Genomic DNA, 12215 nt, shown 5'->3' with positions numbered 1-12215 from the left:
GTGATTGTGATTCTCCTTCCTCATTCTCCTGAGTAGCTGGAACTACAGGTGTGTGCCACTGGCCCTGGCTTGAGGGTTGTATTTTCGTTTCTGCAACTGTTAGTTCAGTGTTATAGTGTTAAGAGAACAAGGAAACTGGGGGTTGAAGAATTTGCCACTGAAGCAATGAGGACTCTAAGTGATACTATACTGAGACTTAAATATCTTAAATCCACCATATATAAGTAATAGACTAATCTCTTTCACAGAAGTAGAGTGGGGGCTGAGGATCTCTCTTTTTGTCTCTCTCAATTTTATTGAGCTATAGTTTATTGATCTATAATAAACTGCACATATTTAAAGAGTGTACTTTGCTAAGTTTTGACATACACACATCTTTGAAACTCTCACCGTGTAGTTAAGTCACATGATATTCTTTATTTCTAAAATTTCCTCCCACTTTTAGAGTTTTTATGTCTATATATTTGATTTGGTTCTTTTTTTATCTCTTGTATTCCTATTTAACATTCTATTCATCCTTTAATTTCTTGAACATGTGGAATGCAGTTGTATTTTCCTTATCTATTCATTCTTTGTAATTTTGGGGTCAGTTTCAGTTGATTAATTATTTTTCTCTTTATTATTGGTTATAATTTCCTGCTTCTTTACATTGGATTGCATGCCAGACATTATTGGTACAGGGTGTTTTTGTATTTTTACAGATATTTATGAGATGTGTTCTTTGATTAAGTTACTTGGAAATAGTTTTATCCTTTCTGGTATTGTTTTTTAACTCTAGTGGATGAGACTAGTCTAGAACTGATTTTTATCCCACTAATTAAGGCAAAATCCTAGCGGGTAGGAACAGGAATTTTCGTACATGTGTCTGGGTGTTATTCCTTCTAATCTTTTTGATGGTTTCTAGCTTGTATAGGTTCCTCACAAACATGCATTGATCTAGGAAGAATTCTGCCTTTCTGTGTGGCTTTCCCTTAACCAGTGTACTAACTCTAGTTACCTTGATCTGCCCAGACTCCCAGATTCATGTACTCAGTACAAGATACTGCCAAGATCTTCCTGAATCTCCCTTCCCTGTGTCATAGTCCGAATTCTCTAGGCAGTAAGTTGGAGACAGTTATAGAGCTCACTTAGTATATTTCCAGTCTCTTAGGTCCTACCATTCTTTATTTTTTTGTTTGGTGGTACTGAGGATTGAACCCAGGGACACTCTACCATTGAGCTACATCCCCAACCCTTTTTATTTTTATTTTTATTTTATTTTGAAACAGGATCTCTCTAAATTGCAGAGGCTAGCCTGGAACTTGGGATCCTCCTGCCTCAGTCTCCTGAGGATTATAGGCCTGCACCACTGTGCCTGGGCCCACTACTCTTTATGGCCTGATGACTAAGATTGTCTCATGTGCTTTGTTAGTTTTTCCAGTTATTTCATTTGTGAGGGTAAGTCTGGCTCTAGATTCTCTGTAGGGACCACGCAGAGGTGCCACTATGACACTGATATGGGAGTAAGAATTGAGGAAGTAGTGAACAATATCTTGATGACTTTGAGGAACAGTATCTTTAAGATATTTTGCAGGATTCAATATATATATATATATATGTATTTTAATAATGGCTTTGCATTCTTAATAGTGTGGAAAAAGTTACTGAATTTATAAAAAGAGATTGGAAAATCTTGAGGTGGGAACAGATTTGGATAAATAGGCAATGTGATTATTGAAAAAAGGTAACAAACGAGGAAAAAATTTTGCAAGGAACCTGATATGCAGTGGTAGAATGAAACCTGTATTACATGCAGTCATGAATACAAATGAAACTGCATGCTTGCCAGGCAAGATAGGCCAATAAACTGTTCTATGAATATTAAAAAAAAAAAAATGATACTGCATGATACCGAAACAGAAGAATGTAAAGGGAATGATTAATTCAAAGGCATACAAATTAGTGAATATTTTACATATGTAAATTTATAAATACATTGAAAAGGTAAACCACTAACTGAAAAATATTTGCAATGCAAGACAACAGTTGATAGTGTTATAAAGAACTTGTAAGCAAAAGCAGCAAAAACAAAGTAAATATCAGGACCAGGAGGGCTGAAGTGTGCTATCTCAGGCAGTTAATAGAAAACACTTGTTTACCAAATAGGATAATTGTGTGTAGCTCTGAGAATAATAAATCAAAATGCAATTGAAAAGAGTCATCTAATTCAAATCACCTTTCAAACTGGATTGAGGAACAAGGGTGTTATTGAGAAGGCACAGTGGGCAATCTGGCTTCTGGTGCTTTAAAACCAGTATAAATGAGCTGTGCAGCCATTACAGCAATGATATTAGTTTATCTAATTAATAGTCATTAGTTTATCTAATGACTGTTTTGTTAAAATATTTTAAGCAGGATCTGTTAAGCAGTAGGTGTTATTTGTCATTTTCTATACACCTAGTTTAGAAAAATACAAAAGAATTTTTTACTTTTGTTTTTCCTTTTTCCTTTTTATTTAACTGCTACCTATGTAGCTTTAGGAGAATTTCAGGTTCACATATTTCAAAGGAGATACAACTGCATTTAGTAGATGGTACGGGTGCAACAGGGTATATCTAGAGTTGGACCCAAGTAATCTCCTTGTATATATGTCACTTTATTTTTTTTTAAACAAGTTCACCCACCTATTTACTGAGCCCCACCCAGGTAGCTTTTTTAGACACAGTGGGTAGATATACAGCTTTTTTCAGTGCTCAAGTCTAATTAATGTTCCTTAACATTATATTACAGTTGTTTTTTTAAAAAAAAATCTGTAGGAGTTCAGAAATTTATAGATTTGTCTGGATCAATCAAAGGGTGACAGCTAACATAGTCACAGTATTGAATAGTCAGTGGACAAATTGTTCATTTCTATTCAAAAGATAAATAATCAGAAAGGACTTCAGTACAAACAGTAGGCTCAAAGATGATGATCTCAGATTTTCTCCTAACAAGATATATCTCTGATTTCAAAATATAATATCTATGCATTATTTTGTACTTTAATAAAATACTTAAGTATGCTACCCTATAATCTTACCTGTTTAACAAAAGTTAATTTACAAACACACACATTTCACTTCTATTGAATGCCCATAGCATCTGTGTCAGTTGTTTTTCTCTGAATGTGTTTTCTCTAGAATATGAAACTGCCACGTTTCTGGATACCAAGAATTATTTATTAGATATGGAATTTACTAAGGCTCTTAAAAAAAAATCTGGGCAGTGTTAAGTATTTTACTGAAAGAAGAGCTTCCTTTTTCACTAGTCTGTGCATTTGAAGAGGTTTAGTATCATTGGTCACCAGCCACTAAATTCAAATCTTATTTCCCAGTCATTGTGATGCCCAAACTGCTTCCCCAGTTGTTGGGAGTGTGGGGCACTACCTCCTTCTTTGAGAACTACTGATAAATAAAATAACTTCAGGGGCCATATTAATTAAAAGTGAGTTTATTTGCATATAAACATGAAAAGGACAAAACAAAATAAAAAAAAAAAAAACCCAAACGAATAATGGCTTAACTAGATAGTTTATTTCCTCTTTCCAGAAATAAGTCTGGAGATAGGCAGGCTAGGGTTGTGTACTGGCTTCATTGTCATCAGACAACAATGTAGTTTTGGACATTGAGGGTGGCTGGAGCTCTAGTTGTTACTGACATTCCAGGCAACAAGGAGGAAGATGGGGAAAGAGAAAAGGGACCTTATTTGTAGCTGAGTCAGCTTCATATATATATATATATATATATATATATATATATATATATATATATATATCTCACCACCATCTCATGAAGTACTCATATGACCTCTTTGTGCATGTGGGAGGAAAGCAGGCTCACTGGTGTCTACTTTTATGAGGGCACTAATTCTGTTGGATTATGGATCATTAATCTTAATTACTTCTGTTTGGACCCTGTCTTCATTACAGCCACATGAGGGGTTAGAGCTTCAGCAAGTGAATTTTGTAAGGGAACACAATTCAGTCCATAGCAGTTGAGAAGTATAATCTTTTAGCTGAGTGCATTACTGCCCCCAAATAAAAGAGGTTCTCATTGAGAATAAAGAGGAGGATGGATATTGGTTGGCAACTGGTGGTTATTGCCACAGGTGCTCAACGGAGTTTCCCAGATTGATAGAGGAGATTGGAATCCTATGGAGTATTCACTGAAGTCAGCTAAGGATGATCTGTATAAATCATGGCATAGAAAGTTAAGAAATGAAAGATAAGAGATACTTAGGAATTATTTTTTGATAAAATAGTCCTTTTCTCAAGAAAAATACTATCCCAAAGAGAAAGTCAGGAATTTTTTTCCTCTTTAAAAATACATCTATAGTGTTAGGAGGGCAGTTCAATGATAGAGCACTTGACTAGTGTAATTTAGACCCTGAGTTGATTCCAAGTACTGGGGAGTTGGAGAATGTAATTGTAAAACAACATAAACTTTACATCTTTACTGATTTTTACTTTTCACCAGTTGTCTCAATGGAGGTGTTTTCTATTCATATTCTTTCTTTTCTAATCCAATAGTGTAGTTTTGGACAGAAATTGAGTGATGGTTAGGTTCAGGTCAGGCTTTCAGATTAGGTAGTCCAGAGCTTTATCTGCTTGTAGTCCTTCTTTGGAAACAATCAAGATTGTGCTGTTGAAGCCATAGCTATGCAAGTTTGACAGGAAAACTTGACAGCCCAGTATGAATAAAGACTGAATGAATATGTTGTAGTGTCATAACCATACCTCGCTGCCCTGCTTTTGTGGTTTTCTTAACTCTTTTCCTATTTAAATGAAAAACATGGAACTCTGGGTAGTAATTATGTTTTCCTGTTCACCTGTTTTATTGTCAGCTTTATTGAATTAGAATTTATTTGCCATATAATTCACACATTCACTGTGTCCATGTAGTGTATCCAACACCTCATTCAATTTTTGGACATTTTCATTAGCCCAAGAAGATACCTGGTATGTTTTTTAATTGTCAACCTGTTCACTTTCAACAATAAAATAAAATAAAATAAGGACTTTATCCAGGAACTGTATAGCAGACTAAAAGTAAGCTAAACTATTAGCAGGGATACTCCATGATTCTAAATTTTGATCTTAAAATGATAGAATATTATGACTGCAGTCTTCTGTATAGTAGACAGTGTGTGTGTGTGTGTGTGTGTATATATATATATATATATATATATACATAAATGTGTATATATATATATATATACAAATATATATATGTATATATATACAAATATATATATGTATATATGTATATATATATACAAAATAGTATACAGTATATATACTATACAAAATACATAAATACTATACAAGAATACTATTTAGTAATGAAATATACTAAATATACTATTTAGTAATGGAATATTTCAGTTCTCAAGAATTTTAGCAAGAAGTATTATATAACTAATATAATGATGTTTGTGATGTCCTATCACCTTTACCATATTCTGTTGGTTAGAAGTAACAGGTCTCATCCACACTCAAAGAGAAGAATTATACAAAAATGTGAAACCAGGAAGGTGGGAATGTTGGAAACACCTAAAGCCTGTCTGCCATAGCTATTGCACTAGTCAGTACTTACAAAATGTTGCTTCCAATTCACGAGTAATTTCAATTAACTTTTTTCAGTTACTATCAGCAATAGGCTGGTGTTGCATGTTTCACCAACAATTAAAGTGAGCCATGGAGATGATTTTTACTTGCCAGAGATTGTACTACAATAATTATTATATGTGGAACTCTTTTCTGTTAGAATATTTCCTGGCTGGTTGTCTACTTTATAAAAAAATTACTGAGAAAATTCCTCTATCCTTGTCTAGATCGAATTCGCATCTTAAAAGGTCAGTACTGGCCTCAATCTTGACCTGTATGGTCACTTACGCCACTAATCACTGGGCTTCTTTTAACTCTGGGTGCTAGAGTATCCAATAACGTGAATGAGTTTTTTGGACTGGAAAGTACTCCTGTGAACAGAAGCTTGTATTATGACTAATACTGTGATTTAAGAACCTGTTATTTGGAACTCTGCTTCACTAAGTTATTTAGATGGTATGTGCTAATTTTTCAACTATAATCTTGAATCTTGGTCATTATTAATATTAGTATGTATGACTATTCAGGAGGAGAGATTTTAACATTAAAAAATTTGGGGAACATTAAAAGTGGCTACGGAAAACAATACTGATTGGAGAAAACTTTCTAAAATTTGGGGGGAACCCTCAAGCATATAATCTTGTCTTTGTTTTATATAATAATTAAAGTTCAAAAGATTCTTGATCATTTAGTATGAAATTGAAAAGTATGGTTTATATTTAATGGACTCCTTGAAGTTGCTAGGTTGGTATAGTTACATGCACACGTGCACACATGTGAATCGGAGAGGGAGAGAGACAAATTGACTTTACATTTTTCATTGGATTTATTTTTTTACAAAGTGTGGTTAGAAGTCAATCTTTTGATCTCCAGGTTGAGATTTTGGAGGTGATACTTTATTTAATGCAACTGTAATGAATGAGCTCTTTTTTCCACGAGTAACACATTTTTCAGCCCATTGTTCTACCTGTTGAACAAAGACTGAAAAGTTTAATTTTGATTAGCACATGACAGATTTTCTCTTAGAGCCATCTTTCTGTTTATTTCCTCTACCTCAACATGGTGTTAAGAAAAATAGGGCAATATATTAAGGCATTACTTCCCAAACATTGTCAGAATCACTGAGGGATATTTAAAAATGTTTGACTCCTATCTTTCGATATTCTGATTTGATTACCATAGGATGATACCTGGGCTTTGGAATAAAAAAAAAAAATCTCTCCAGGTGATTCTAAGATATAGCCAATTTTGGGTACAGTTTTATTAAACAAAAATTGAGGTTCTGTAATATGTAACTTTGAATAAAATAGAGTAAGCACTTTTGGAAATGAAGTTTACAGCTCCTGGGATGCTTACTTGATAATGTAGTTTTGCAAAGTGTGAAAAAATCTAATATTTGGAAATGAAAACCAATAGCATTAGTTTGATCAGTAAATGGAAATTTGATGTTATAAATGTTATTGATGCTATATGTATAAGCTGCTTAAATTTTCTTAATTTGTTGTATTTAAAAAAAAAAAAAAAAAAACAAAACACCAAGATGACACAGAAAACCTCCAAAAACCTGGAGGTCAGACTGTTGAAGTAACTTACAAGAAAAACAGATACCCCCTCATGTTAATCAGTGCTAGCTAAAAAAAAAAAAAAAAAAGTTAAAACCTATTTAAAATGTGGAAAAATTGCTTCCCAATATTTTAACAGAGAGAGACTGAGAACACACAGCATTGAGTCATCAGGAAAGCTGAAGATCTCCCCTGAACAGCACTGGGATTTCACTGCAGAGGATTTGAAAGACCTTGGAGAAATTGGACGAGGAGCTTATGGTTCTGTCAACAAAATGGTCCACAAACCAAGTGGGCAAATAATGGCAGTTAAAGTAGGTGATGCCATGATTATTTTTGGTACTTTAATCCACTAGGTGAAATTTCATGGTGCAGTGATACCACTATTGTTTGTTCTTGTATTTCTGATAAAAACGGGTATTAAAAAATTGTTTCTGACTTCTTTGAGATTGTTTTGTATTGAGGTTTTCTTGTTGGTGGCACATTTTCTCTCTCTGGAAACATGAGTGTATGTGTTCATTGAACTTTTGGCATGATGCATTAACAGGTTTTAAACTTCTGGCCCTTCCACTGTCCAGGTGAGTTCAGGCTGGGCGGCTGCACCCCTGGGAGCAGGGCAGTGCTGCTCTGAGCCAGGCGGGAGCTGGAGGAAGAGACAGCACACTGGGCTGGGCAAGGTGCGGGGCTAGGGCTAACAGCAGTCTTACTGAAGGTTTCCTGGAAACCATACACATGCTGTTGCCACTAACCTCAACCTTACTCTGTCCTGACCGGCTCGGCTTCTGTTTGTTTATTTCGTCTTTTCTCAGTACTGCCCTGTTCCCTGGTTTTAAAGTTGTATTGAAATGCATACCTTGTGATAATGCTGTCACATTCTATCCTTATTGTGAGTGTCATGCCACTTAATATGTTCATTTAAAAAAAAAAAAAAAAAAGACCAGAAAGAGATTTGACCTATAGACTGTACCTGGCAGGCTTATATTGGTACCCATAAATGAACTAATGATATCCATCTGCTCCAGTTAGGTTTGTGTAATTGTGTTTATTTATTTGTTCAAATATTTAATATGCGTTTGTTCTGTGTAAGATATTTCAGGAAAATCAGCAATGTGGGGGGTGGTTTAAAAAGAAAATCCAATAAAAGGAAGATGAGGCAATACCCTCACTGCCTTTCCTGTGAATTGAAATTCCTATGGTTGTCAGTTGAGAATACAGGCAACCTAAGCTAATCATCATCCTGTTAATTCCCTGTTTTAGAGTTTATCAAAGTGACTTGCTGATATGAGGTTCTCTGGTTTTTATTTGACATTTGAGAGTGGGCTTATATCATACTAATTGAAAATGCTTTCTATGTGGAGGTCAATTGTAAACAAAATCTGTTAGTTTCCTTCATTGTTGACCACTTCTCTCTGCTCTTGGGTCATTAAAAGCAATGTTAAATTAGTGGTAGGGGAAAATTTGATTCTTTGTAGAGGTTTTTGTTTTTGACCATAATTTTACAATGTGGTGAGAACTAATGATCTTTTTTAAAAAAGATGTGTATGTACACAAAACTGCATATAACCTGCAGACCTCTAAAGGTATACAGGCTAAGACCTCTGCTCAAATATCCCTTTAGATAATATATTGCTTTTCTTGAAATGTAAAATGATTTCTCTATTCTTATTTTGTGTTATTGCAGTGTTAGTGGGAAAAGAGTCACGTAGACTCTTTTTGTTGAGTGTTGCATTGTCCTTACACACTATGCATGCCGTGTCGTTATGTATTGTGCATTTGGTTTCAGTTGATGGAGTCTTAAGGGAAAATTTTTGTATGTGAAGTTCTAAAAACTTTTCTCCCAGGTATAAGGGAAAGTACTTTTAAAGAACTATTTCCTGTTTTTTTTTTTTTTTTTTTCAGATTGTGTTGGGTGTACTTAAACTATGTTGATCAATATTATAAATTGTTATAGTAATATGGATGGAATTTAACTGTGGTTAAAGGTTTTAAAGTAAAAAATAATACTTTGTTTTTCACATTTTAAAGTTTTTTTCAGTGATTAATTTTATTATATTTGGAGTTATATAAAACTCAAATTTTGAAGAAATTTAAGAATGAAAAAATGAAATTGTTGTCCAAAATTCATAATCTGATTATGTAAATCCCAACTCATAAGAAATGCTTCAGAGATAGTCATGGGACCTATAAACAGTCAACGTCAAATCTGTACCCATTAAGTGTTACTTTCTTAAATACCTTAGCAAACAAAACAGGGATGGGAGAGTGTGGCAGTATGACATATCAGTTAACATATAGATGGAGTGTATCATTGGATTTCATAACTTAATACTGGAATAATAAGTCTCTTGTATTAATGTAATTATTATTTGATACCAGTTGGTGAATTTTAAAATGTATTTATAGTTGATTTCTTCAGAGAAGTCTAGTCTTTCATCATACCTGAGAGAGTTTGTTTCTTTAACATTTAGGCATACAGACCAGTTTGACAAGCATAATTGTGCAGAAGCAAAATGTGATTAAGGAGGAGTGAGATTTGACACATTATATATAATATTGTTGAACAATGGTTCACACTGCTGAAAACTTTCTATTATTATTAGTGAAATGAGAAACATCCTTGAAGTAGCTTCATGTTAACATATTAGTATGCATTTTGAGAATTTAGAGTACTTTCTTAGATGTTAAGCCTGTCCTAGAAATTATCCTTAATATTTACTTACAGTAGGCTGAGTACAATAGCTCAGGCCTTTGATCCCTGGAACTCAGAAGGCTGAGGCGGGAGAATTCTGAGTTCAAGGCAATCCTCACAGAATAAAAATACAAAAAGGCCTGGGGTTGTAGCTCAGTGGTAGACTACCCCTGTCACAGAATAAAAATACAAAAAGGCCTGGGGTTGTAGCTCAATGGTAGACTACCCCTGGGTTCAATTCCTAGTACTACCTCTCCGCACACACATACATACACACACAAAAAGAAAGAACCGCATAGTAGCTGTACAAAAGTAAACCTTGTAATTAGCCTGATTTTTTTGTTTTGTTTTGTTTTTTGTTTATTGGCTTTTTTTAAGTTTGGAGGAAATCCTTCCCTTAATATATTTTGCCATATATAAAAAATATTTGAAAAAGATGACCTCTCAGTTACCAGAAATAATTATCTTAGACTTAATCTAAAAATCAATTAAGATATAATATATAATAAATCAGGTTTAGTGAGGTAACAAATAGTGTATGTAAAAGATTTCTTCATGTGTTGTCTGAGGACAGTTTCCTAGGCTTCCAGTGATGTTCTGTGTTAGGATATCAGATATGGACATTTTTAATCTCTCAGTTTAAATTGCACATACCTGGGGAGAGTGGTCTTGCTCATTGATTTGTGGGAATAATATAATGCTAGTTTTTCTACCTATGTCTGAATGACTAAGCCCCAGGACTGCCTAGGACAAAAACATGTTGTCCCTGGGTCTTCTAAAGCTTAGGGAGGGCAACTGTCTGCTCTGACTAGGTACTTACTCGTGGTTTTGATCAGCATCCTCTATAAATTTTGTTTAATGACCCCTTGTTTCAATTTAAAATGTTTTAAACTAATACATAAAACATGAAAGTTGTACATATTAATGGGGTAATGTGATGTTTCAAAATATATATACATTGTGTAATGTTTTAAATCAGGTTAAACATATCTGTTTATTGAAACATTTATCATTCATTTATGGTGAAAACATTCAAAATTCTTTCTTCCAACTTTTTGAAACATATAGCTCACTTACAGTCATCCCACTGTACATATAATAGCACACAAGAGTTTCTGACTACTATCTAAGTGTAACTTAGTATCTGTTGATCAATTATTCCCCATCTCTTCCTTTCTCCTACTCTTTCTAATCTCTGGTAACTACCATTATACTGTCAACTTATATGAGATCAACAATTTTATATTTCACATGAGTGAGATTATGAGGTAATAGTCTTTATGTGCCTGGCTTATTTCACTTTATATGTTGAACTTTAGTTCCAACCATGTTTTTGTGGCTGACAGGATTTCATTCCTTTTTATGCCTGAATTGTATTGCGTGGTGTACACATACCTCATTTTCTTTATTCATTCATCAGTTGATGTACTTAGGTTGTTTCCATTTTTTTTTTTTTTTTGGAGTTTTATTATAAATAAAAAACTTTGGAATTTTTATTATGAATTGTGCTGCAGTTAATGTAGGAGTTAATACCCCTACTTTATATGATGGTGGGGTGAATACTGAATGAAAAAATGAGACTGAACAACCAATGTCTTTTAGGGATAAAGTAGATATCTCTGTGTAGTTATCTAGAAGGGTTAATTGTAGTATGGTAAAACCCAGTGCTCAGACCCAGTGTTTGAAGAAGCAACAGTTGAGACTGGAATTCTAAGTTAGGTTTATAGAAATTTAGCTCTAGTAGAAACACACAGCAGCTTTTTTTTTTTTTTTTTTTTTTTAGGTGATTATAATTAAGATGTCAAAGTGAATTCCAGGATAGAGGAGAGAGGACTTAGAATAGGTGAAGTATCGCAGTTCAGATCCATGGGCTGAAATTTAGTGGAATTACAAACACAGATTGTTAATAGAAAAATGACTGAGAGGATATAGTTAATCCTACATGTCTAGAGTATCAACTTCCTTGCTATTAGTCCTGTTCCTTCTACCTTCAACTTTATTCTTTCATCTCTCCATTTTTTCATTGATATAAGTGTTCCAGATCCTACATGGTTGCTTGATCTCTGGTGTTTAATTTTGATGTCAGCATCATTGAGACCTAGCTTAACTCTAGTGCATGATAGGAAGGACTAGAGCCTTCTACTGACAGTATCAGCAGCCCACAGGTTAGACTTGCCCTATGCAAAATGTCACTTTTATCTGCTGATTAGGTAGGCATCCTAGTTGCAGATTATATGTCAAGTATGAGAAGTCAAGGATCAGGAAAGCACAGTTTAGCTTGTTTTCCACCACAGTGGGTCCATGCCACTCCTGTCAGAGGTTTGTTGCTGTGTGATTTTGG

The 12215-nt window shown here is 34.1% G+C and overlaps 1 protein-coding gene across 2 annotated transcripts in view; it reads left to right on the top strand.

Annotated features, from left to right (window-relative positions):
• Positions 1-12215, top strand: part of Map2k4 (mitogen-activated protein kinase kinase 4) — a 124611-nt gene that overhangs the window by 51204 nt on the left and 61192 nt on the right. For both annotated transcript variants that reach the window (XM_046420733.2, XM_046420734.2), the window contains one exon: positions 7325-7499. In XM_046420733.2, the coding sequence (XP_046276689.1) occupies positions 7325-7499 (175 nt within the window). The remainder of the gene's footprint in view (positions 1-7324; positions 7500-12215) is intronic.

This window comes from Marmota monax, unplaced genomic scaffold (assembly GCF_021218885.2).
Source record: "Marmota monax isolate L192 unplaced genomic scaffold, Marmota_monax_Labrador192_F-V1.1 WCK01_AAM20220418_F8-fsc00274, whole genome shotgun sequence".
Classification (NCBI taxonomy): Eukaryota; Metazoa; Chordata; class Mammalia; order Rodentia; family Sciuridae; genus Marmota; species Marmota monax.
Note: the sequence above shows the minus strand (reverse complement) of the source record. Positions and strands in the feature narration are given on the sequence as shown.